At 52.1% G+C, this 24,411-nt stretch overlaps 1 protein-coding gene across 7 annotated transcripts in view; it reads right to left on the bottom strand.

Annotated features, from left to right (window-relative positions):
* Positions 1-24,119, bottom strand: part of PLEKHG4B (pleckstrin homology and RhoGEF domain containing G4B) — a 78,735-nt gene extending 54,616 nt beyond the window's left edge. For 2 of the 7 annotated variants that reach the window (XM_059416782.1, XM_059416783.1), the window contains exons 1-2: positions 23,672-23,883; positions 5,197-5,394 (exon numbers count right to left, since the gene is read on the bottom strand). In XM_059416782.1, the coding sequence (XP_059272765.1) occupies positions 5,197-5,394; positions 23,672-23,710 (237 nt within the window). In that variant the 5' untranslated portion in view covers positions 23,711-23,883. Of the gene's footprint in view, positions 1-5,196; positions 5,395-23,671; positions 23,884-23,999; positions 24,019-24,062 lie in introns of those variants that run through there. The other 5 variants (XM_059416776.1, XM_059416781.1, XM_059416777.1 and 2 more) reach the window with 4 other exon arrangements.
* Between the last annotated feature and the right edge of the window lie 292 nt (positions 24,120-24,411).

Genomic DNA, 24,411 nt, shown 5'->3' with positions numbered 1-24,411 from the left:
TAGGGATGAACCTAACCAAGAGGTGGAAGACCTCTACCCCAAGAACTACAGAACGCTGACAAGAGAAGTGGAAGACGACACAAGGAGATGGAGACATCCACGCTCATGGTTTGGAGGAACAAGTATTGTAAAATGTTCACACTACCCAAAGGGACCTACACATTCAACACTGTCCCTACCAAAACACCAGCAGCATCTTTCACGGGGCTGGAACAGTCCTAAAGTGTGTGTGGAACCACAAAGACCCCGAATAGCCAGAGCAACCTTGAAAAAGAAAAACAAAGCCCAGGTAATACAGTTGAGACTTCAAGCTCTATTACAAAGCTGTCATAACCAAAACAGTGTGGTTCTGGCACAGAAGCAGATACATAGATCAAGGGGACAAACGGAAAACAGACCACTGCCATTCACCATACACGCACATCGACTCCAGATGGCTGAGGACCTACATGTGAGGCTAGACTGAGATGTCTTACGTTCGGTTTCTTCCCGTCTGAGCACGGATGGTCCTTCCCCCTTACGGCTGCTCTTCCTTTGCTCTCCCCGTGGTCTCGGTAACTGGCCCTGGGCGTTCTCATGCAGAGCTTAGGAAGTCATTGTCTCTCCACGATTTAGTTAGGTCTTTGTGTATCAACAGCTGTCAGATGGCTTTAAAGGAAAGGATAACTTTTCTTTTATGTAGGATTTTTCTGGTTGGTTTTAGCAGCAGGAAAATTCTCACACACTTCTACACCTACCTAGAAACAGGGCTCACCCGCTGACCAGCCAATTTCCTTTGTTATCCTCTGACCCTTCCTCTACTCAGGAGTACACGTACAATTTTCCAAACGTCAGGGTGGTGTTGTTATCACTGATCTGCAGTTTTATCGCACCGGTCTTCCCACAGCCGTCCTCTGGATTTATTGTCATCTACGACTAATGGCCAGTTCTGGTCAATTTCAGTAAATGCACAGAAAAAAAGTGCAAGTTCTCTAATGTTCTCTAGTTTTATACACTCTTGAAGTACATGTACATCTCCGAATTGTAAAATTTGACCGGAACTTTATCAATTTTGGAAACCATTCCACGTGTACTTGGAAGATGTGCACTCTAAGATTTAACTTTATTTTCCTTATTGTGGTCCCTGCCCTGCTTCCCTGTGTCATGCAAACATTCTACTTTTATAACTTTCTGACTACTTTTTGAGCCAAACTGTGATGAAAGAAAGTTACAAATAAGCTAATGAGTGACTCTAAAGTGACTGTATATCTATAAAGTAACTATATAGTAACTCTAAAGTTACTATAAAGTAACAAGTGACTCTATATCGATAAAGGGAAGGAAGAATGGTAGTTGTTGGAATATTAGGTTAACATGACAACTTACCTTAAAATTAATATGATTAGTCTGCTCTCTAAGCTACATACTCCGACAATAGCAGGTGAACAGATAAAAACTGCCTTGATTTATATTAACTAAAATATGTTTACATTCATAGTTGTTGAGATAAGTTCATTTTCTCCTATGTCATACACAGGATCAAATTTTAATTTCTTTATTAAAGAGAAAAAAGCACTACAACTATACAAACGGTGAAGATAACACTAAGTTTCATTTTGTGCTATTTGTACTTGGAAGTATGCACTTATATTAAATAGTAGTATTGTTCATACGGGCTTTTCAGAAATCAGCAATTTTGTAAGTGGGAAGGGGGATGACTTATGATTAAAATGAAAGGAAAAAGAAACTTAACAGAAGAAAGAAGGCAAAACATTAGGTCAAAATAGGTTTCAAAACACAACTTTGAAAGGGGACAGGCATTTTTGTTCCCTGTGCTGTGGGTGATCTCTGTTTCTTATCAATCAATACCCTTTAAATTTGCAAAAGGTACATAATCTCAAAGGAAAATATCCTCTGCATAGGCTACTTCATACAAAGAAACAAATCTAGGACATCCTTGGTCATTTCTCGACCATGGTCATTCTAGGTTAAAGACTTTCTAAGAAGACGCCCAGGTGTTTCAGTTGGTTAAGCAACTGCCTCCAGGTTAGGTCATAAATAAAACCTTTAAAAAATTCCAAAGAATTTAAAAAATCAAAGTAGTCCAGTGATAGTTTTTTTCAAAGCCCTACTTCAGTATCAATGGAGTAATAAAAGGTATTGATTAATAAAGATCTTACACCTTTTTTGAAATTAAATACTACTTATTTAATTTAGGGAAGCTCTTTTATCTGAGCTGTACAAAGACCTACTAACCCTATGGAAAGTCCTCATACTTGGTGCCTAACACCGTCTGCACTCTTACCACTGTGGTATAGGAGGTAAAGGACTCCTTTTCTCCCTGAAAGAGTAGGGGGTAACTCTGTATACATTTCAAATGAGATAATTAATAAACTGTGCTACTTTTAAAGTTTCCCATATTACAACGGGGCACACAGGGCTGTTTCAGATTGCAGCTGTTTTCCAGAACTCTGTAATCAGTGAATATTGTCAGAGCTGCAGCACGGAGCAGGAGGCCTCCCGAAGACTTGGTATCGGGGGAAGCCCACGTTGCTGGACCCACTGAGAGAGCTCCTGGGTCTTCTCAGGCGTGGACAGCTGGGCACAGGCATCTTGCAAGTGTCATTCACAAGCACATGATCAAAACACTAGCCAAACTGTGTCTCCATTTCTTGAGCTAAATCCTCCATGTTTTGTAGATCTTCACCCTTGAACTTCAGGTCCACAAAGTAGCCTGCGATGGTCTTGGCATTTTTCCCAAGATGGCTTCCTACAACTCATGTTCGACGGCTTTATAACTAGGATGCAGGGCTCAGTTTGTGGGTTCGAGTTACCTATGTCCCTGACACAGATCGTTCCTTCCTGGAGGACTGTTCGGGCAGCACCCACAAGGCTGACCCACGGGTGGCCTCCGTACTCACCACACAGGGGCATCCTGTGACCAGACACGAGCACTTCTGGCGCTTCCTTTGACATAGAGTGACCCTTATGTCCGCTGCACTTGATGACTCTTTTTAGAACACAGAGTATGTGGCACAGGACTTTGGAAATAGTTAGGCTTAAGTTCCATGAATTACCTTCTCAGTTCATTTACTCCAACACCAGAAAGTCTCACAGGTGCCATGAAGCAATGCTTGTCTGAAGGGTGCCGCTGGTACCGGACCCCTGCTCGTGTGGGGAGCCCAGCGCACTGCAGCAGCCACTGACCCGCACACCCCAGTGCACAGCTCAAGATCTCGCTTCCCAGCAGCTCACCGCACTATCAGTAGTTTTAAGACTGCCTTGAAAACAACCAACAAAAAAGATATCCCAAGACCTTTTCCCTCCAAACAAATCTATGGCTTTAAAGCAATCTTAGTCAAAACTCCTAAGAAGTTTTGCATAAATCAACTGATTCTCAATTTTATATAGATATGCAAAGAAACTAGAATAACTAAACAATTTTAAAAAGGAAGAACAAAGTTTTTGGCCTTGGAGACCTTACAGCGGCTGATTTCAGGACTCACTATAAAGGGTCAGTAATCAAAACCATGTACTGGAGGAAAGAGGAAAGGTCAGTGGAACAGAACAGAGTCTCGGAACAGATGCACACTTGTACTGACAGTTCATGTTCAACAAAGTTGCCTGGGTGCCAACGGAGAAAAGATGGCCCTTTCAACAAATGGTGTTGAAGCAGGAGGATAGACATAGGCAAAAACAAACTTGATGCTTACCTCACACCATATATAAAAAGTAACTCAAAATGGATCTTAGGCCTAAAAGAAAGTTATTAGACAGGACACAGAAAGCAAAAAAAAAAAAAAAAATAGAGAACTTCATCACCATTAAACACTTTGACTCTTCCAAAAACAATACTAAGGAAATTTAAAGGTAAGCCACAGATTGGGAGAAAATATTTGCAAACTATATATATGATAAAGAACTTGTATCCAAAATATGTAAAGAACTCTGAGAACTCACTGAGAAGATGTTGCAGACGCCTGTCAGTGAGCGCCCTCCTTAGGTTTCATGCCTCACCCCAGTCCTGGCTCTTCCAGACAAAAATCTGCTTTTGTGACCTTATCTATTTGGAATTATCTGATTGGATATTAAAAAAATACATCAAGTTATTTTAATGAGGAAAAAGAATAAATGACAATCCAGTGTTTAAGATGGATAAAAGATTAGAATCGACACGTCACAAGGAGGGTATACGAAAGAAGTCCAGGAAGAGAGACGTCACGTCTGCAGCTGTCACCGAGTTGTAGACCATACCACGACGTTGCACGGGACACCCCTGCACATGTGACGGGGCGGGTGGAACTGAAGAGGCTGACAACAGCAGGTTTGGGTGAGGGTGCCACGCACCGGAAGCTCTCCACAGCCCCTGATGGGAGTGCACGATGGTGTGGCCAGTTGGAAAAGAGTTTCGAAGTGGCCCAGCAATCACACTTTCTGCTATTTACCCCAGAAGACAAGCTCACGCAGATTCCTGTACGCAAAGGGTTATGGTGATTTTATACATAATATTCTAAAACTAGAAGCCACCTAAATGTCTATCAATCCATGAATTGGTAAACAAATTGTGGTACAGTCTGTACAATGGGAAACCACTCAGGAGAAAAACCCCAGAAACAAACTAAGCACCTACGACGTGTGTTAGGCTGGGTGTAAAGACTCCGGTGAGAGTTCACTGGAGGAACCAGAACGGACACCTGTGGACGGATCGGGCTGTACCGCCGGGGGCCCGAAGGCCCGTTTGTGGAACACGGAGCCTTACTTCCTCATCATTTGGGACTAAGAAAAAACGAGCCAGACTCCAGAGGAAAAGAGCTGAGCCAGTACCCTTATGGACCTCAAAACTGGAGTGGACTGGGCAGATCTCTCCATTTGTGGAATTAAACTCTAAGAAAAGTGGCTGAGGTTAACTTCACAACTTCCTTTCAGAAAGAAAACAACAAATCCTCACTTGAACGATCTCTGCTTTGATTACTGGTTTAATGTCCTGTTCTCTGCCTCCGTCACTGGTGTCCTTCCCTGTGCTCAGCTTAAATATTTTCTGGTACCAAGCAACACGTTGCCTGTCTCTTCCCTACAGTCAAGGGCAGGAAGGTGTCACCTGCGGGGGACGGTCTCACAGGTCTCCTTCTGCAGGGAAAACCATCACACAGGCTCTGTCCCCTGAGAGGAGGGTCCCACGCAGGCTCTGGCCCCTGCAGGGCCCCTGCAGGTACTCACACAGGCTTCCTGCTGCAGGTGCTGAAGAGCCCTCTTGGCTGGGATGAGGAAGTCAGTGAGGCAGCGCAGCCCATCCCCACCGTGGAGTCTCTCCGCCACGCTGAAGAGCTGCCAGAGAACCGTGGCTGCCGTGGCCTCAAAAGGTGGGTAGAGGGCAGACAGTGTGTTCTGGATATAGGTGTCAAGGGATTCCAGACCCTGAAATGCAAGAGAGGACCAGGTACTTTAAGACAGTGATGAAGACGGGTGCGGAGGACACTCCCCCCAGGCTGGCCACGGAAGCCTCCACTTTTCGGGCTCTGTCTTCTCTCTGGATATTTTAGCAGTCTCTGTGGGACAGGAAGGTACCAGCAAACCCACAGCATAGTAGGGGTTCCTCTTGGAGCAAGCTCCTGGTCCTTCGGTCGTCGCACAGCAGCAGCGTACTGTGGATCTGCCCCCGGCCCGCGAGGGGACCCTACATAACACTGTCGGTGGGGGCACTGCTGCTGTCACAGGAGGCACAATCAAGGTCCACCCCATCAGATTCTGAAATGTGCACCCGAAGTGCTGTATTTTAGGGTTATCCGTGGAGCATGCGGGATTTCTCAGGGGGCACTCCTGGGAATGGGGGAGGCCCCGTGTCAAGGACAGAGCTGGTCCACATGTGACTTAATAAGAAAACGTCATCCACAGCAAAGACATTTTGACGGTATTGATAATTTTTTTTAAAACCATTAGGGCATCGCTTATCAAAACCACAGAATTGTACCCATTTGGTCATTCTGAAAGCAGTTTCCTTGGTACCTGATTTGCTCTTCATGTTTTCATGCAACAGAATCTTATGTAAAGACAGAATGCTTTTAGTATAAAAGATGTTTAATGCTGTTTTTAGATGTAACATTTCCTGAGGAAATACCACAGGGTTCATTTGTTTAGGGAAAAAACCCACAAGGCTACAATGACAGTTAAAAGTCAAAAAGGTTAAAATTGTGAAATCGATTTTTAAAGGGACAACGGTTACATCTGAGACTCCTCCGGACAGCTCAGGGCACAGGTGATTTTCTAAAGAGCCTGAAAACAAGACAGCGACTCCCCTGGGCCTGAGTGGGTGAGGCCTCCGGCCGTCGGTCCTGTCCTGCGGGCGAGGCCGGGCCACACGGCGGCCGGGAGGGTGCTCAGCGTTGAGCCTCCCCGTGGGCACTCCGGCCGCGCTTTCAGTGCCAGGAGGCGTTGGTCAGATCCCGCTCGGGAGCTCCCGCGCCCACGAGGGCTTCCGCACATCTGTCTGTCCCCTCCCTCCATACGCCTGGGTCTCCCCACCAGACAGAGCCGCTCACTCATCAGGAATGATCTAAATACCGATTTTGTCTAGAAAATGCCACGGTGCTCTGATGTCTAACACTCAAACGCCACTCGAGCCACCAGCAGACGTCCAGCCCCGGAGAAGAGCCAAGGCCTTGAGCCAGGGGAGGGTCTGGAGCAAACAGTCCTGACACAGGGGACCGGCAGACCTGAAAGGGCATGTCTTTTTTTTTTTTTTTAAAAGATTTTATTTATTTATCTGACAGAGAGAGGTCACAAGCAGGCAGAGAGGCAGGCAGAGGAGGGGGGCAGCAGGCTCCCTGCTGAGCAGAGAGCCCGATGCGGGACTCGATCCCAGGACCCTGAGATCATGACCTGAGCCGAAGGCAGTGGCTTAACCCACTGAGCCACCCAGGCGCCCCAGGGCATGTCTTTAATGACCCGTTTCGGAGGAAGTGAAAAGCAAACTGTGGGTCCCCCCAGGGAGAGATGCCCTCCTGCGGCGCAGACACCCAGTTTGGACGGGCTCCTCCTCCAGACCCACGCGAGGGCCCTGATTCTCCCGTCCAGCTGGGCCAGCGGTCTCCCGGCAGGTCTCCTGGCCTCCACCTCCCCCATTCAGCTCCTACTCCCTGTGCTCCTTCCCCAGATCCTGGGCCGGGTGCGAGTCATCTAAGCGGCGCTGTCTGCGGGCCCGGGGCCGCCTCCCAGGTCAGGGAAGTGAGGAAGCCTTGGGCAAGCCGGAGAGACGTGTTCTCTGGCCTCTTCCACAGTGATGTTCCCTTAGGCACCGTCAGCACAGCCCCTCTGGCCCGTCCCCTGTTTCTCCGGGCACTTCGCGACCGGGCACCGCAGAGTAGAACCGTCGCTCGGGGCGGCCGCCGCGCCAGCTCCCCAACCCCTCCACACGTGCTGCCGCACTCGCTCTGGGGAAGAGGGTCCGGCGGACTCGCAGACGGTGCCCAGGGCCGGGCGCGGCTTGAAGGGCCACCCCAGGCTCGGCGCTGCGGCAGATGCATGGTGCAGGCCGAACGCTGCCACTCGCACAGTTTGAGCACTTCGGTCTTTTGAAGAGACACAAATTACAAGAGGGGGAGGCGGATGTGTCTGATTCTGGGATCGTGAGGCAGAATTAGGACAAAATCAAGTTACCTGAATATATTCAGTTCAGCTTAAGAAAAGAGATAAGAATATAGTGTATTTCAGAAAGATTTGCCGAAGAAATGCTTAAAAAGAGAACATTATCTTGGTATCTTAAAGGGTAAAGTTCGATCATCTTGAACGTTTGCTCCGTGTAACATTTTCTTCCCTGACGTTTCCTGGGATGAATGTGTACGTGTCACCGCTTGTGCGTGGGGAGGAAAAGGTGTGCGCGGAGCAGGGTGTCCGTGCGAGGGCAGGCATGCATGTGAGCGAAAGCGTGTGGGAGAGGGAAGTGTGAGAGAGAGCAAGTGTGTGTGCGAGGCGAGGTGTGCGTATGTGAGAAAGTGTGTGTCAGGGAGAGCATGAGCCAGGGAAAGTGTGTGTGACACAAAGTGTGTGTGAGGGAAGGGTCGTGTGAAGAACGGTAGGGGCGTGAGCGAGAAAGGATGTTGAATGCCTGTGCGTGAAGGCGTCCGAAGGTGTGTGCGGGGCCGGTTGGCGGTGAGCCCGGAGAAGTACTTTAAATCACTCAAAACAGTTCCTGGGCCTCGGGTTGCCCAGGGGGAGAAGGGAGTGGCCACAGCGCGAGCGAGAATGTCCGTGTGGGCAGCCCCGGCCGCTGCTCTCCGGAAGGTGCGACATCAGGATGCGCGGAGCCGGGAGGGACGCGAGCAAAGGCGACGCCATCACCGCGTCCACGGTCAAGGCCCGAGTTCTCCTCCTCACCCGATTCAGGGCTCTCGTCTCAACCACAGGCGCTCACGCGCGGCTCGGCCTGACATCGAACCGGAACCCTCGCCTGTCCGCGGGGCCCTGACTTGTCCGGTGGCTTGGAACGTGGGTCCCTGCAGACGGACCTCGGGCCGATGGGGGACGCAGTCCCGTGTGGAGCGCTGGTGCCCGCGCGGCTGAGCTGAGTCGGCGCGTCGCCCCTCGGCCACCGCAAGACCGCGTCTGCATTTAACGGCGGGAAATTCTTCCGTCCGGAGAAATGTTTTAGGGCTCTTCTCTTCCGTGAAGGATTTACTTTCCCAATTAACTCCAGGGAAACCGCCACTGAAAGGTGGGTGAATCCTGAAGTCCAGACCCTTGTCTCTCACAACGCCTGCACCGTCCGTGAGTAATCATGTCCCTCCTGGCACCCACGGGAGCTGACCCGGCCTCGGCGCGGGCCCTACGTGCAGCCCGCCGGGCCTCACACACGCCGGAGGTGAGAAGACAGAGGCTAGGGGTCCACAGGCCCTTCTGTGCCCGTCCTGTGGGGGGCCGGCCTCAGGGACAAAGACAATGGAATGCTTGTTTCTAAAACACGCATCAGCTGGAAACGGCCTGCTCCCTCCTCCCAGGAGACAGGTGACATGTGACACGTCAGAGCAAGGGGGACTTCTGGTTTCAAGGAAGGAGAAGAGTGGCTAATGCCGACAAGGGAACAGCAGGGGCCCTGCCCTGGGCCCAGCAGCCTGGAGGGGCTGGGCCACAGGAGGCCTAGGCGAAGACCCACCATCCACGCTCACTCACATCTTCCCTCAAGTACAACATCCCAAAAGATGGTGGGAGGCAGAGCCACAGAACGGTTGGGGCGACTGCTGGCGGGGGTGGGGGGCTGGAGATCAGGGTCCTTCTACCCGCCCGGAAGGTGTGCACGGGCTTACTGCAGGTACCACCCTGCTTCCTGGGGGGGTACCCCAAGATGAGACCCTGCGAGACGGCGAGATCCCCGAGCAGGCCGTGCACAGACGGGACTCCGGGACCCTTGCCCCACCCTCGCACAGCCGCGAGCTGGTGGCTGACCCCTCCTGCGGCAGCAGGGGCAGAACCTGCAGGAACATCGAAGGCTTCAGCACGGCCACGCCAGAGACCGCCTCCCTGCAATCACTCCCAATGGCCCAAGGGCCCACGGCACAACCCTGTGGGTGACCCCTCTCCATCTGGGCCCCTGCACCCCGGGGATGGGGGGGGTCATGTGTCGGAGGACGAGACTGCAGAGTCCTGGGATGAGGCCTCAGTTGGGGTCGAAGACTGAGCAGCCGTGGGAAGACAGCACCTCCCATCTGCCCTCCCCTGGCCAGGCCGGGGGCTTCTCTGCGACCCCGGCACGCCATGTCATTCTGAAGACTGACGGGTCACCGGTGCCGTTGCAAGGAAGCCAAAGGCCCGGACGTCACCCGGGAGGCAGAGCTCGGGGAGCTGGCGGGGGCTGTGGTCCTCAGGACCCTCCTCTCGTCCGGGAAGTCCTCTCAGCCTGCGGCCCTGCGACCAGCCCCCAGCGATGCCCCGACGCGGCAGCCGGGGTGGGACCCCACGGAGGAGGGGAGGCAGGGGTGCCCCCCACCCAGAATGTCAGGGCGGCCTTCATACTCACCACTGTGGCCTTTGCCATATTTTATCAATGAAAGTCAGGATGCACAATGGGCAGTGGGCACCCAGTGTGGACACTGGAGCTGTTCCCACAGTCCCTCCAGACTGAGGCCCCGGGACAGGAAGGGCACCCATGTCGGGCCTGTCCCTGCCCCACTTTCCATCAATAGCTGCTTTCTCAGCCTTGTGGGGGCTGGGTGTGAAACCCACACTTCCCAGGAGGTTTGCTCTCAGCAGTGGCTGGTTACAGCCGCTCAGTCCCTGTTAATCGGGGTCTCCTTCCTGCGGGTGCCGATGGCTATCTCCCGTTTCCTGTGTGCACAGACCCAGGAACCACCTTTCAATCAAAGAAATCCCATCCAGAAAGCCTAAGCCTCTGCTGAGCTGCTGTGCCCGCCGGCCTGCGTCCAGCCCGACTCGCCCGGTCTGCACATACCTCCATATGGTCAGCACCTCCAGCGAACCTCTGCCTGGCCCCGCGGGGGACCCTGGCCAGCCCTTGTGGGCCGTTCCTGGGCCCAGGTGGCTACTTCCACCCCCTGAGGGCTGGGGCTGCTCTCCTGGACCAGCACTCCCCAGGCTCCGAGCCCCAGGCCGTTGCAGCTCAGCTCACACTCCTTGGCCTTCCTGTCCCCATGAGCCTTCTTTCAGCTTAGAACTGCTCACTTGGCACGTCGCTGCCCTCTGCAGTGTGTCTCCAGCACTGGGGTCTGCCTCTGGCCTGTGCACCATGTGGTCCGCCCGAGTGCACTCATGGACTCGAGTCACACCATGAAACGTGTACAGGATCTTCAGAAGAGAGAGGCAGGAAAACACACATCTGGGCTCTAAAATCATGCTTCGTTTATGGGGAAAAGATCCCCGTGAGGAACACCTGTTCTCCACGATGCTGGGCAGAGGAAACACCAGCCTGCTTCCCGGTCGGGTACTGAGTTGACGTAAAACAGAGTAACCCTTGCATGGGGCTGCTATTCACGGAGTCCTGGCCTCCCCGAGCGGAAAGGCACATCCCCGTCCGTTGGCCTCAGGCCACGTGACAAAGAAATACGGTGGCAGTGGCAGAAATGGGTTCTGACGGAGGCTCTGTGAGCCAGCATGTGCTCCAACCCACGACCTTTCCCTCTGGCCCAAGTTGGGGAGCGCCCCCCCCCCCAGAAGATGTTCCACAAGCCTGAACCCCCAGTAAAACGGACAGGATGACCGTGACGGGCACGTGGCACAAGCGGGTCATCACTGTGCCGACCACTGAGACGTGGCGGGCCGCTGTTTATGCGGCATGACCTGCACAACCTGACTGACACACGGACCCAGGGTTGCCCCGACTCAGGGTCCCTGCCCCCCAAGCCTGCCCACGGCAGCCACAGCACACACTCTGGGGCATGGGCTACGGCCTCTCTCCAGGCGCCCCTGACAGACAGCCTGTAAGGTGCTTGGAGGGTCGGAGCTGCCTGCAGACAGCTGTGTCCCCTGAGCAGGAGCCCGTTCTCCGAGGCCTCCCGGGGAGACCCGGCCCCACCGGTGCGGATGGAGCGGAAACCTGGGGCTCCATCTCTGCGGCTGTGGAGTGGGGCATGCGTGTGGTGCATCTCAACGTCAGCCGTCTCTCGGGCTGCTGCAAACACAACCCTGTAAAGGTTTTCTTTGAAGTGACACACAAGGTACCGAAGAACCGTGAAGTGCACAGTTTCCCGACTTCTGTTCTGAAGCTGCCGTTCGCGCCCCAGGGGCCTGCGGGTGCGAGCGCTCGTGGCAGTGGAAATCCCTGAAGGGCGCGGAGCACCGGGCCCAGCCCCGTCTCCGCAGGCGGCGCGCGGGGACGGCTCCGCTGGAGCTCGGTGCTCAGAGCCCCGCTGGGGTCGCTGCCGGCACAGCTTCCCCGACTTAGGAGGGGACCGAGCCGCTTTCCCTCCTTTCCTCCCCCGCGGACGCCCCTCGGAAGCCAGACCTTCCCGGGCAGCGCACGCTCCACGCACGTCCTCTCAAAACGGATTCTGGGCTCTTCCTGCCCGTCCCAGCTGCCCAGGCTAACGCGGCGGGTGCCAGAACCTGCTGGCTGGGAACTGGCAGGTGCGCCGGGAAAGGCTGCTCTGAGGGGAGAGCCTAGAGCCTCCCTCCTGCCACTGCCCACTGAGCGCCCAGCAGGGGCGGCTGCGCTCGCCAGGTGGGCCCAGGCCTCCTGCTCCTCACCGTCTCCTCAGGCCTCACGCGGGAGGGGCTCTCAGGGGCTGTGAGGACGGCGCGGAGGGACCCCAGGAGGGGACCCGGGCCCACGGCCAGCGCGTGTCCGCAGGGCCTGCGGGCCTCTTCTGCGGGCCTGCGGGGCCTTCAGCCCTCGGGCGGGAACGCGCCCACCTCAGGAGCTCCAGTCCCTTGGTCCGCGGGACCGTCTTCCGGCAGGACCTCATCCTCCCGCTGTGTTCCTGGTGTTCTGTCTGGGCCTCGCGAGAAACAATCACAAGAAAACCAACCCTGTGCGAAAACATAACTTCTCCAGTGTGTCTAAACCCAATCCTCCCCGAGCGGCAGAGACAACACGAACATCAAGGCGCCTTCCTCTCGACGGGAGGAGACCGAGTTTGCCTCAGGACCAGGGCCGTCGTGGCCCCCGGTGGCTGGGGCTGAACGCCGGCCGGGCCGTTTTTCAGCAGGGCCCGGACATCGCTGCCCGCCCTGTGCCCCTGAGGCCACAACAGCCACCGCGGTGGTGACTGCGGTCACAGTGGTGGTGACGGAGACGGCACCGCACGGTCTACGCTGCGTGTGCCTGCGTGACCCCTGCGACAGGCACAACCCCCCAGCCCGTGCGCTCGCGTCACCAGCCGTTCTGGCCAATCTGTGGGGGTCTGAGCTCAGAACCGGCCTAGAGCTGATGGGGTTTTATCTTCTGGTGGCTCTCCCTCCACCAGACACACCCAGGATCTTCCACTGGGTGTTCCTGGTACAAGCTGCCTCTTCAGCCTCAAAGCACCAAGAGGGAACCCCCTGGGTTTCACCTGGCGGTGTGCAGGCATGCTGGTGTCGCCCCAGCTCCTCTGTCCCTCCTCGTCTCCACGCGGTACCAGGCGACCACAAACCATGACCCCAGTGGTTGGAGAAAAACACAGAAGAGGAGCTCTGGGTCAGACATGCGGAATTAAATGAAATTCACGTTTCAGTGCCATAAATAAAGTTTCACTGGACCACAACCACCCCCGTTCTCTGAGTTGCCTGTGGCAGCTTTCGTGCCACGAAAGTATCGACTGAAACCGGATGGTCCTTCAAAGCCTCTAGGCCTACTGTCTGCTGACCCCTCCCTCGAGGAAGGAAGCCCTGCAAAGCAGCCGAGGGGTGTGAGGGTGGGCCGAGACAGCCCCTTCCCTGCGCGCTGTCCCCGAGACGCACAGACCCCGGCTCTGGCACAGCTATGTTTCTGGGTGAAGGGTCCGCTGACACCAGCATTTTCTGATTCAACACTCAGGTTCCAGCTAACTGCCCACGGTTTTGCTCAGGAATAGCATTATTCCATGTGTGCTTCGGGGCCCGCAGTCAAGGCCTGTGACGGAGGGTGGCCCCCAGCGTCTCTGTGTTGGGGGGCTGGGGAGAGGTTATGAATGTCTCCCCGTGGTTAAGTGCTTAGAACATGTAAAAGCAATCATTTCTAGTTCTTGTTACACTTTTCTGCATTTAATAGCCTGATACACCACCAGGGAACCCCCTAACTTGAGCTGTGCAAGTCTGGGAAGGCACTTTTCGCGCCAGCCTCCGTTAGGTGATGGTGGGGGTGCATGGGAGGCTGAGGGCAGGGCCTTCAGGTTTGCAGGAGCTCTGGCAGGAAAGGCTCTGGAGGGACACTGATGGGGCTGTGCTGGAGTGCAGGAAGGCAGTTTGGTTAAGCACAATTTAAGGTATTTTAGGGGAAAATGCAAACTCTGTGTACATGATAAGAACAACAAAAGAGTTATTCTAACGAGAAAGCTGTGACAAATATGCTTGGAGTGCCTCATTGTGCTTTTCACAGTCTCCGGCCTCAGAAAGTCCCGGCTGAGCTGGTCCCACAAAGCACAGTGGCCCGAGGCACAGGCAAGCCAGCGTGTACAGCTCTGCATGATGTGAGCAGGTCCCTGTGGTGGGCCCAAGAGAGTGGCCGAGAAAGGTGCACTAGACAAGACACTAGTGGATCTTGGGTCTGAGGAGGAGGCCGGAGCCCACACCACACTCAGATGGGCCCAGCGGGCGGCTCACTGACTCCTGGGAATCCAGACGAAGGGACCTTGGAGCACAAAGCACGAATGCAGAACGAGGGAAGGAGGAGCACTGGGAACCCACTGACAAGCGCTGTGACGCCCCGTGGTTAAGGCCCAGCTCAGTGCACAGGCGCCTGGACCAGGCAAAGCCCTAGAAAGTGGGTTGGCGCTCCGTGGCCCTGCTGGGCTTCACAGGGCACTGTGTAGCATGCCCACCCAGTCTGGCTCGAAAGTCCCCCCAGTGGGAATCAGAGCACCCTGTCTCCTCCATTCCCAGTGGAGACCTAACCCTGTCGTCTAAACTACAGTTTCCAGGAGGCAGTGATGGCCACGTTTGGCTGGTGATCCTGACCAGGGCTTCCCAGACAATGGAGTTTTCACCTGTGGTCCTGGCATTACCTCTCTTTTCTCCCTCAAAGTGTTCCAACTGGACAATATGATAGGCCAGCCAGCGGTGCTGATGAATCGATCCCTTGTTTCTGCTGTCTCCTCCCTAGGGGAGGTGTGTTCCTTCTCGTTAGAAGCTGTGCACAGAGGCACCCACTGGTCTTCCACACCAAGCACCAAAAAGCACTCATCCAAAAACCTACTGTGTTCTAGGCACTGTGACAGGTAAAAAGATTGGTGTCCTGGCTGCCAGCCCGGCACAGGCTGTAAGACAAGAAAACCGTAATGCTGAGGGGGAACGACATTACAGGAGGGGAAGACAGCACCTCTTGAGTGCTTAAGTATACAGCCAGCAAGCACAGTGTGATGGACACTGACAGGCGGGCTCTAGCGTCGGCACCACGGCAACACCGTACGTGGGTTAACCTCACACAGACCTTCCACTGACCGTTCTCTGGCCTGTTATATTCTGAAGTCATAAAAATTAGCTTTAAATTTCTGATTTCCTACGAATTTGTATTTTTGCCTTTGATACAAACTGTTTCCTTTCATTTCAAAACTTATGTTCTTAACATGTATTTTTACACAGTATAACGACATTTGAAAGCAGAGTTATAAAACTCATTCTAAAACCTCAAAAAAATCCTCGGAAACCAAATCTCATGGCAGTATTCAAAGGATAATTAACCATGACCAAGCGGAATTCATCGCAGGAATGCAAGGGTGGTTCAACAATTAATCATTATACAACACCACATTAATAAAACAAAGGAAAAGGCCCATGATTATCTCAAATGATACAGAAAAAACACTGGACAATACACTTTCATGACCAAAACATCCAGAAAACGGAGATTCGAGAGGACCTTTCTCAACATGATCAAAGGCACTTATAAAAACCCATAGCTAAACTCAGACGCAATGATGAAAGACTAAAAACTTTTCCCTTAAGATCAAAATCAAGGCAAGGATATCCCCTTCCCCACTGCTATATGACACTGCCCTGGAAGTTGTAGCCAGAGCAGTTAGGCAAGAAAAAGAAATTAAAGGAATGCAAATTAGGAATAAAGAAGTAAAATGATCTCTATTTATCAATGAAAAAGCTACCTAGAGCTAATAAACGGGTTCAGCAATGTTGCAGGGCACAAGAGCAGCAGATAAAAATCAGTTGCCTTTCTGTATCTTAGCAATGAGCAATCCCAAAAGGGAACAAATAGTAACATAATCAAAAATAGCATAATAGCATTCCAAAGAAATAAAGTACGTCGGATACATTGTTTTCGTTTCATTTTACTATTATTTTTCTTCACGATGTGTGTTCTTCAGCCCCTAGTCCCTGCCTGCCTCACCTCTGCACCCACCGCCCCTCTGGTAACCATCACTTTGCTCTCTCCAGCTGAGTGTCTTCCTTCGCTCTTTTTTCCTTTGCTCATTTGTTTTTTTCCTTAAATTCCACACGAGTGAGATCACCTGGTTTTTGTCTTTCTCTGACTGACTTAATCCACTTAGCATTATTCTCTCTAGCTCCCTCCATGTCATTGTAAATGCAGGACTTTTGTAGCCATTCCTGAGCGGATGGACGCGTGGGCTGCTCCCACAGTCTGGCGACTTTAAACGATGGGGCAACAAACACTGGGGTGCACGTATCCCTTTGAATCAATGTTTTCATTTTGGGGAGGTAAATACCAAATACTGCACTTACTGGACTGTAGGGTAGCTCTATTCTTATTTCATTTAAAACTTTTTTTTTAAAAGATTTAATCTGTTTTTTCAACAGAGAGAGACACAGCAAGAGAGGGAATACAAGCAGGGGTGTGGGAGAGGGAGAAGCAGGTGTCCTGCCCAGCAGACAGCTTGATGCGGGGCTCCATCCCGGGACCCTGGGATCATGACCTGAGCTGAAGGCAGATGCTTAATGACTGAGCCACCCGGGTGCCCCAGGTTAGCTCTGTTTTTGATTAGGGGAACCTCCATATGGTTTTCCACAGTGGCCACACCAGTTTGCATTCCTACCAATAGTGCAAGAGGGTTCCTCTTTCTCTGCATCCTTGCCAACACTTGTTTCTTATGTTATTGATTTTAGCCATTCTGACAAGTGTGAGGTGGCATCTCACTGTGGTTTTGATCTGCATTTCCCTGATGAGAAGTGATACTGAGCATCTTTTCATGTGTCTGTTGGCATCTGGATGTCTTCTTCAGAGAAATATCTGTTCAGCCCACTGTCATCAGAGTACTTGTTTTTTTGTTTTGTTTTTGGGTGTTGAGTTGTATAAGTTCTTTCTATATTTTGGATACTAGTCCTTTATTGGATATAACATTTGCAAGTATCTTCTTCCATTCAGTTGCTTGCCTTTCAGTTTTGCTATTTCTTCCTCTGTGCAGAAACTTCTTATTTTGAGGTAATTCCAATAGTTTATTTTTGGTTTTGTTTCCCTTGCCTCAGGAGACAGATCTAGAATAATGTTGCTAAGGCCAGTGTCAGAGACATTACTGCCCGTGCTCTCTTCTAGGACTTCTATGGTTTCAGGTCTCACATGTAGACTTTAACCCATTTTGAGTTTCTGTTTGTGTGTGGTGACAGAAGGTGGTCCTGTTGATTCTTCTGCAAGCTGCCATCCAGTTCTCCCAACGCCAGTTGTTGAAGAAACTGTCTTTTTTCCATTGTGTATTCATTCCTCCTTTGTTGAAGATTAGTTGACCATATAATTGTGGGCTTATCTCTGGGTTTTCCGTTCCATTCCACTGACCTATGTGTCTGTTTTTATGCCAGTACTATTCAGCTTTAATTATTACAACTTTGTAATATAGCTTGAAATCCAGAATTGTGATATCTCCAGATTTGTTTTTCTTTTTCCAACGTTGCCTTGGCTATTCAGGGTCTTTGTGGTTCCATACAAATTTAGGGCTGTTTGTTCTAGTTCTGTGAAAAATGCTGTTCATGTTTCGATAGGGATTGCATTCAATCTGTAGATTGTTTTGGCTAGTAAAGACATTGCACAGTATTTGTTTTTCTGATCCATGAGCATAGAATGTCTTTCTATTTTTTCCTGTTGTCTTCAATTCCTTTCATCTGTGTTTTATAGTTTCCAGAGTACAGGTTTTTTACCTCTTTGGTTAACTTTATTCCTAGGTATTTTATTAATTTTGGTGCAACTGTAAATGGAATTGTTTTCTTAATTTCACTTTTTGCTGCTTCAGTATTAGTGTATAGAAATGCAACAGATTTCTGTACCTTGCTTTCGTGTCCTGTGACTTTACTGAATTCATTTATCGGCTATAGTCATTTTTTGGTGGAGTCTTTAGAGTTTCTACATATAATATCAAGTGAGCAAATAATGAGAGTTTTTCATATTCCTTACCAATTTGGAAGACTTTTATTTCTTTATGTTCTCTGAGTGCTGTGGCTAAGACTTTTAGTACTACGTTGAATAACAGTGGTTGAGTGTTAGGATTCATTTAACCAAGGGAGTGAAAGACTTGAACACTGAAAACTACAAAACAGTGCTGGGACAAATTAAAGACACGTTAATAAGTGGAAAAACATCTCAGGTTTACAGATCGGAAGACCTAATATTAAAAATATGTCAATACTATTCTAAAACCATCTACGAATTCAGTGCAATCTCTCCCCAAATTATCAAGGCCTCCCCCCTCCCCGAAATGGAAGAGACAACCCTCATATGAAATCGCAGGGGGCCCTGGGTGGCCAGAGCAATCCGGAACAAGAACAAAGTCGGAGGGCTCAAACTCCCTGATTTCAAAACCCACTACAAAGCTACAGTAATCGAAACAGTGTGATTCTGGTAGAAAGACAGACATACAGACTAACAGACAAGGACTGAAGATCTGGAAATAAACCTATACAACCACAGCCAATTGGCTTCCAACCCAGGTTCCAAGACTAGTCAATAAGGAAAAAGTGATTTCTTCAACAAATGGTGTTGGAAAAAGTGGATATCCCCATACAAAAAAATAAAGGTTTTTGCTCCCTATCTCACACCATACACAAAAATGAACTACAATGGATCAATGAGCTAAAGCACTAAAATAATAAAACTCCTAGTAGAAAACATAGAGTTAAATCTTCATGAGCTTGCAGATGGCAGTGATTTCTTAGATCTGAACTTAGATATGAGCATGAGCAACAGAAGAAAAAATATATGTTTGACTTCATCAAAAATTAAAATTTTGTGCATCAAAGGACACTAGAAAGAAAGTAAAAGGACAACCAACAGATGGAACAAAATATCTGCAAATCATGTATCTGATATCCAGAATATATAGCAACATTGTTTCTGCAACATTGGGAAACGCCACTTCATTGTTTGCTCTGAAGCTGTTTACTGATTGTGGATCTCACCTCAGAATATTATTTTAAAAAATTAGTTCCAGGGGCGCCTGGGTGGCACAGATGGTTGAGCATTGACTTTTGGTTTCAGCTTTGGTCATGGTCTTGGGGTTGTGGGTTGGAGCCGAGTCCCGTGTCAGGCTCCATGCCCCAGGTGGAGTCTGCCGGAGATTCTCTCCCTCTGTCCCTCCCTCTGCTTGTGCTCTTGTGTTCTTTCTCTCTCCAAAAAAGAGAATAAATCTTAAAAGTTAGTTCCAGAACTTTTCAGAAACTGTGCTAGTATCTGATTTCCTCATACATTCCTGTTGCCCTAGCCCTACCAACTCTTCCATACGCTTTCCTACTTAAACATTGTGCTTTGAGAGGAGGTTACATTCTCCCCATATCACTGGTCACTGAGATCCTCTGGGTCGGGATCTCAGGAGGTCAGTCTTTAGACACACAAGTATTAGTGTGAGAACTAAATGCTCACTCTGTTACCCAGTGTGGCTGAATCCCAATGACATTTTCTTTCATCTCTGAATAATCCATAAGGAAAGCTATGGGATCCTTGAACTCAAGTTGAGTTCATGGCCTATTGATTTGGTATAAAAACCATTTCTTTAAGAAAAGCCACAGGGGTTGCCTGGGTGGCTCAATGGGTTAAGGCCTCTGCCTTCAGCTCAGGTCATGATCTCAGGGTCCTGAGATCGGGCTCTCTGCTCAGCGGGGAGCCTGTTCCCCCTCTCTCTCTGTCTGTCTCTCTGTCTACTTGTGATCTCTGTCTGTCAAATAAATAAATAAATCTTTGAAAAGAAATAAAAGAAAATCCACAATTGTACTGGTAAAATAGTACATATTATAATTGTAATTCCTCTTCCCGGTGATGTCTTTGAGTGCCAAAATACCCTGAAGATAACTTTATTGGACGTTTTTCCTTAAATGATTAGAAAGAAACCCTAAAACTCAATCCTTTTTATCTCTTACTTGTAGGAAAATCTTTCTTCCTGTCATTGAATCACAGAATGATAGCTAACATTTATTGAGCCCTTACTATATACCAGAAACTTTTTTTTTTAAGACTTTGTTTACTTGAGAGAGAGCAAGCGTACAGTGGGGTGTGTGGGGGGAGGGGCAGAGGCAGAGGGGGAAGCTGACTCCCTGTTGAGCAGGGAGCCTGATGTGGGGCTCCATCCCAGGAGCCAAAGGCAGTCGCTTCAGCGAGTGAGCCACCCAGGTGCCCATATTAGACACTGTTTTAAGAACATGATAATACTATTATCATCCCCACCCTAAAGAGGGCATGGTGGAGGGGCTCGTCTGCCCACTCAGTCAGTGGGGAAACCAGGGTTGGGGCCCGGGCTGCGCAGCATGCCTCCCAACCACAGAGCCCTCGGCCACGGTGCCACACTGCCCTATGTCTCATCCTGGCAAGAGAAAGAGCCGAAGGGATCCCAGAGTCATTCTAGGCCCTCCACTCCGCAGGCAAATGCACGGCCTGGGTCAGAGCCACCCACCAAACCATGATTCCTCCACTTGACAGTGAAGGGACGGGCCTTCCTTCTGCCTGTCCTTTCCATCCACTGACAATGACTTCAGGCCTTTCTTCGCTTCTACTCTGCGCACTGTCATCCCCACCCCAAAGCACACACAGAGCACATGCAGCACCTCCCCCGGGGTCATATCAAGCTTCCCTCTACAGCCGTTTCAGACCTGCTTGGACGGTTTCCTTATACAAACAAGGTTTCCCAGACTCAGCTGTAATCCAGCTGCTTCTTTCAGAGGATGTCGTTTTTATTCTTACAAGCCGCAGGCGGTGATGTTAGCTTGGGTCGGGTGGGAAGCAGTACACGGGCATCCCACAGGACGCGCAGGACGTCTGTGAGGCCCACAGACGGTTGGGGCTGGGCAGGGAGGAAAAGTGGGCTTTAGAAGAGGAGGAGGGTGACCAGCGCGTGACAAGTCCCTGTTGAGCACCTACTTTGTGTGATGCAGTGTGATAAGCACCAGAGTTCCAGGGAGAAAAAGCAAAGCCATTACTGTCGGGGGAGACAGTCCACAAAGACCAGGCACACGAAGAGGTCAGCTCAGACTCACGGAAGCCCTCCGAAGGCGAGGCCAAGCAGGAAAGGGGCTCGGGGTGGGGGTGGGGTGTGTGTGGCTGTGGACTGGGTACAGACAGGATGACCGGGGGAGCTTTCCAAGGGCGATGCCTACCAGGGCGGGGGGCCTCTGGGTTTGCGAGCCGCAGACAGGTGATATTTCTTTGGGGGAAGTACACATACTTGCTACCTTGCTGACCTGAACAACTTAAAATTAATACATGTCCCAAACTGCTGTCCATATTAAATTTCAATCCCTGTCTCAGGTCTTAGAAATGTCCCATAAGAGAAATCTGCCATAAAGTATCTTTTGCAGAATCTGATTTTCTCCATACTGGGGAAAATTCTGTAAGGTCAGACAGTCTCTGAGAGCTGAGGACTTGGGCCCAGGCTTGAGCTGGGGTGCCTAGAAACACCAGGAAGAGCACCCCGGTTCTCGGGGCAGAAGAAGCCTTCAATTTGGGAATGATGGGAATTACCTCTCAAGAAGCAGCTACACTTCGTCTTTAAAGTGAACCCAGAGGGTGCTCTGAGGTGGGTGGGCCTGACCCTAACCCCGGTGAGGAACAGACTGGAGCTCAGAGAGGCGGAACTACAAACCCAAAGGGCAACAGCGAGAGAGGGTGGGTGTTTGCACATCCGATCTCCAAGATCCCAGGCCCATTCTCCAGGCACCAGGTCAGGGTCCGGAGCCCCTTCCCCCGCCGCAGGGTGGGTGGCAATGGCAGGACGCCTTCTGCTCTCAGGACCGCAGGTTCTCAAGACACGCTGGGATCCACGTGTGTAGGACAGGGCTTGGCCCTGCTCAGCCCACCTGTCTGTCCCCCACCGCCATCACCCCAGCCTCCTCCTCTTCATTCCCTACCCCCTCAGAAGTGTGCTGGGCTCTTCAGCTGGACCAACCCTCTCCCCAGGCCACTCTTCTCTGCTGGTTGATCAGGGAGCACACCTGCCGAGTGGGGGGCCCTGACAGGGCTGGAGCGACAGCAGAGGGGAGGAAGCCCAGAGCCCACGGGGCAGGGGGGCATATCCCGAACAGGGGCTCACTGCTTCAGGACACAGGTGTGTGGAGAGGAAACCACTGCTTCAGGGCTGCCCCTTGGCTGCACAACAGGTAAGAGCAGGTTTTCAGTTCAAACACCGAGAAAGAGAGAGAGAGAGAGAGAGAGAGAGAGAGCACATTAGCTCTGTTTGGAAGGAGGGAGGTGCTGGTGTGTGAACTGGGCTTAAATTATTCTCACCAAAAATGCTGAGATCTGGGGCTTTGGGGTTTCCTGTGTTTGCTTAGACGATTCCTGTGTTTGCTCACACGTCTCAGAGAGCCTCAGGACAAATTCAGGGCCGGCTTTATTCCCTTAGTCTGGCCTTTTTGGGCTGTTTAACAAGAAATACAGTACGCCCGGGAGACCACCCAAGGATGTTACAGACACACAGGCCCACGATCCACAGAGGGCATTTCAGACCAGGCCCGCCTGATGGGGATAAAACCGGGAGGCCTGTCCTGCTTGTCACAGGTCAGCAGGGACCCAGGCCCACCGGCCCACTGGGAAGCTCAGGGCTGTCCTCTCCAGGCCTACCTGGACCGCCCACTTGTCCCCCAGAGCACAGTGAGATCAAAACTCAGAGTCAGGAGTGGTATTGCTACCTGGGTGTCGGACGCCCAGCACCGCCAGTGCAGACACGACTCTGCCAGGAACGGAAACCTGGTGCTGCTGTTTAACGCCTCAGAACCCGAGTGCGCTTTCACTGAGAGCAGAGTGACGGTTCAGGTCCTCCTCACTCGGAAACCCTGTGAATCCGAAGCAGGTTCAGGGAAACGGGAAGCTGACCTCAGGAGGGCCCCTGGGAAATCTCTCCTGACCTGCCAAGCCCAGTCTCCTCTGAGCACCCACAGCCCTGCCTAAAGGTCCGCTAATGTCGGAGCAGATTCCTAAGCTACTCATTACGCAGAGTTTCAGCTACATTTAACTACATTTAACTTAATTTCTTAATTATATGTTTTAATTTTTAATTAGACACCTGAAAGTACCAGCTACACTTTTTAAGTAGAAGCGCTGTTGGTAACAGGCGTGGAGGGTCATTACCACCCCGAACCGTCTGCAATCCTGCTTCCCGGGGAGAGCGGGGGCAAACCCGGCGCTGGCGCACTCCGCACGCAGGGACACAAAGCCGCGTCCGGGCCCCTGGGTCTGGCCCCCTGTTCCATACCGGGAAGGACGATCTCGCTTCCCCGGGCGACGCCCCCGGTTGAAATCAGGCGATTCCAACATAAAAGTCCATCTTTGTGGAGAACCGCGAGTACAAGCTCTTTGTCTTGGGAGCGCCGGGGGGACGGGGTTCGTCCTCCCGCTTCCTAGCTAATGAGTAACCGGAGAACCGCGCGAAGCCTCCACAAGTGCTTGAGTTCCGCACTCCGCCCCCCTCAGTCCCTTCCGACCCCAGCAACGCAAATCGGTCTGGAAACCCCATTTCCTCCGGAGGACTCCCGAAGTGGACGCCAGAGTGTGCTAAACGGTCTCTAAGCGCCTGGAAAGCCCAAGCTCCCTCCCGCTGCGCCGCGGCGGCCCCTCGGTGCCCCCCCCCCCCCCCCCCGCCGGCCCCCCCCCCGGCGCCCCCCCCCCCGGCCCCCGTCCCCATCCGCCAGACCCTACCTCGGTCCCGGAGACTTTGTCGGCCGCGCTGCGAGCCATGGTGGCGCCGCCTTTGTCCGACCTTGGAGGAAAACGTTCCCATAAAGGCCACTGTCCCGCGCGCCCCGCTCCCGGCGCGAGCGGGACCCGTAGGCGGCCCGGGACCCTCCCCGGCGGGGCGGACCTCCTGCCCCGGAAAACGCCCCTCTTCCGTGGAGGGCCCCTCCCCCCGCAGAGCGCTCCCCGCAGGGCAGACCCCTTCCCCCCTCCCCCCTCCCCCGGCAGAGCGCTCCCCGCAGGGCAGACCCCTTCCCCCCTCCCCCCGCAGAGCTCTCGGGGCAGGGCAGACCCCCTCCACTGGGCGTGGGGCGGAGGGTCTGGGGAGACTGCGGGGAAGGGGCGCCGCTCTCACCTCCCGCAGGCGCACCCAGCGCGCAGGTGGCCTCACCTGGGCGGTCATGGGGGCGGGGGCGCAGGGCTCCTCCCTCCGGAGCCAGGCCGGGTGGTGGCCGGGCCTTTGCTTTTACTTTTGTTCTCAGGAAGCCTGGGAACCTGGGATTGTGTTCTCAGACCAGTGGCTGGGGCGCTGCGTCGGATTTCTGCCAGTGTAGACCCATCAGATCCTGATTTCTGCTCCGGAAGACCATCAGCCACTGGTTTCCCCCAGTGTGAACAGACTGGTACCTGGTTTACACTGGCGAGTAGCCGGACTCGCTTTCTCTTCCGTCCAAGTGAGCCCCTTGGCTGACGGGGTGCCCGAG

This window comes from Mustela nigripes, chromosome 12, assembly GCF_022355385.1.
Source record: "Mustela nigripes isolate SB6536 chromosome 12, MUSNIG.SB6536, whole genome shotgun sequence".
In the NCBI taxonomy this organism is placed as follows: Eukaryota; Metazoa; Chordata; class Mammalia; order Carnivora; family Mustelidae; genus Mustela; species Mustela nigripes.
The sequence above is the reverse complement of the archived record's forward strand: the minus strand, read 5'-3'. Positions and strand labels throughout refer to the sequence as shown.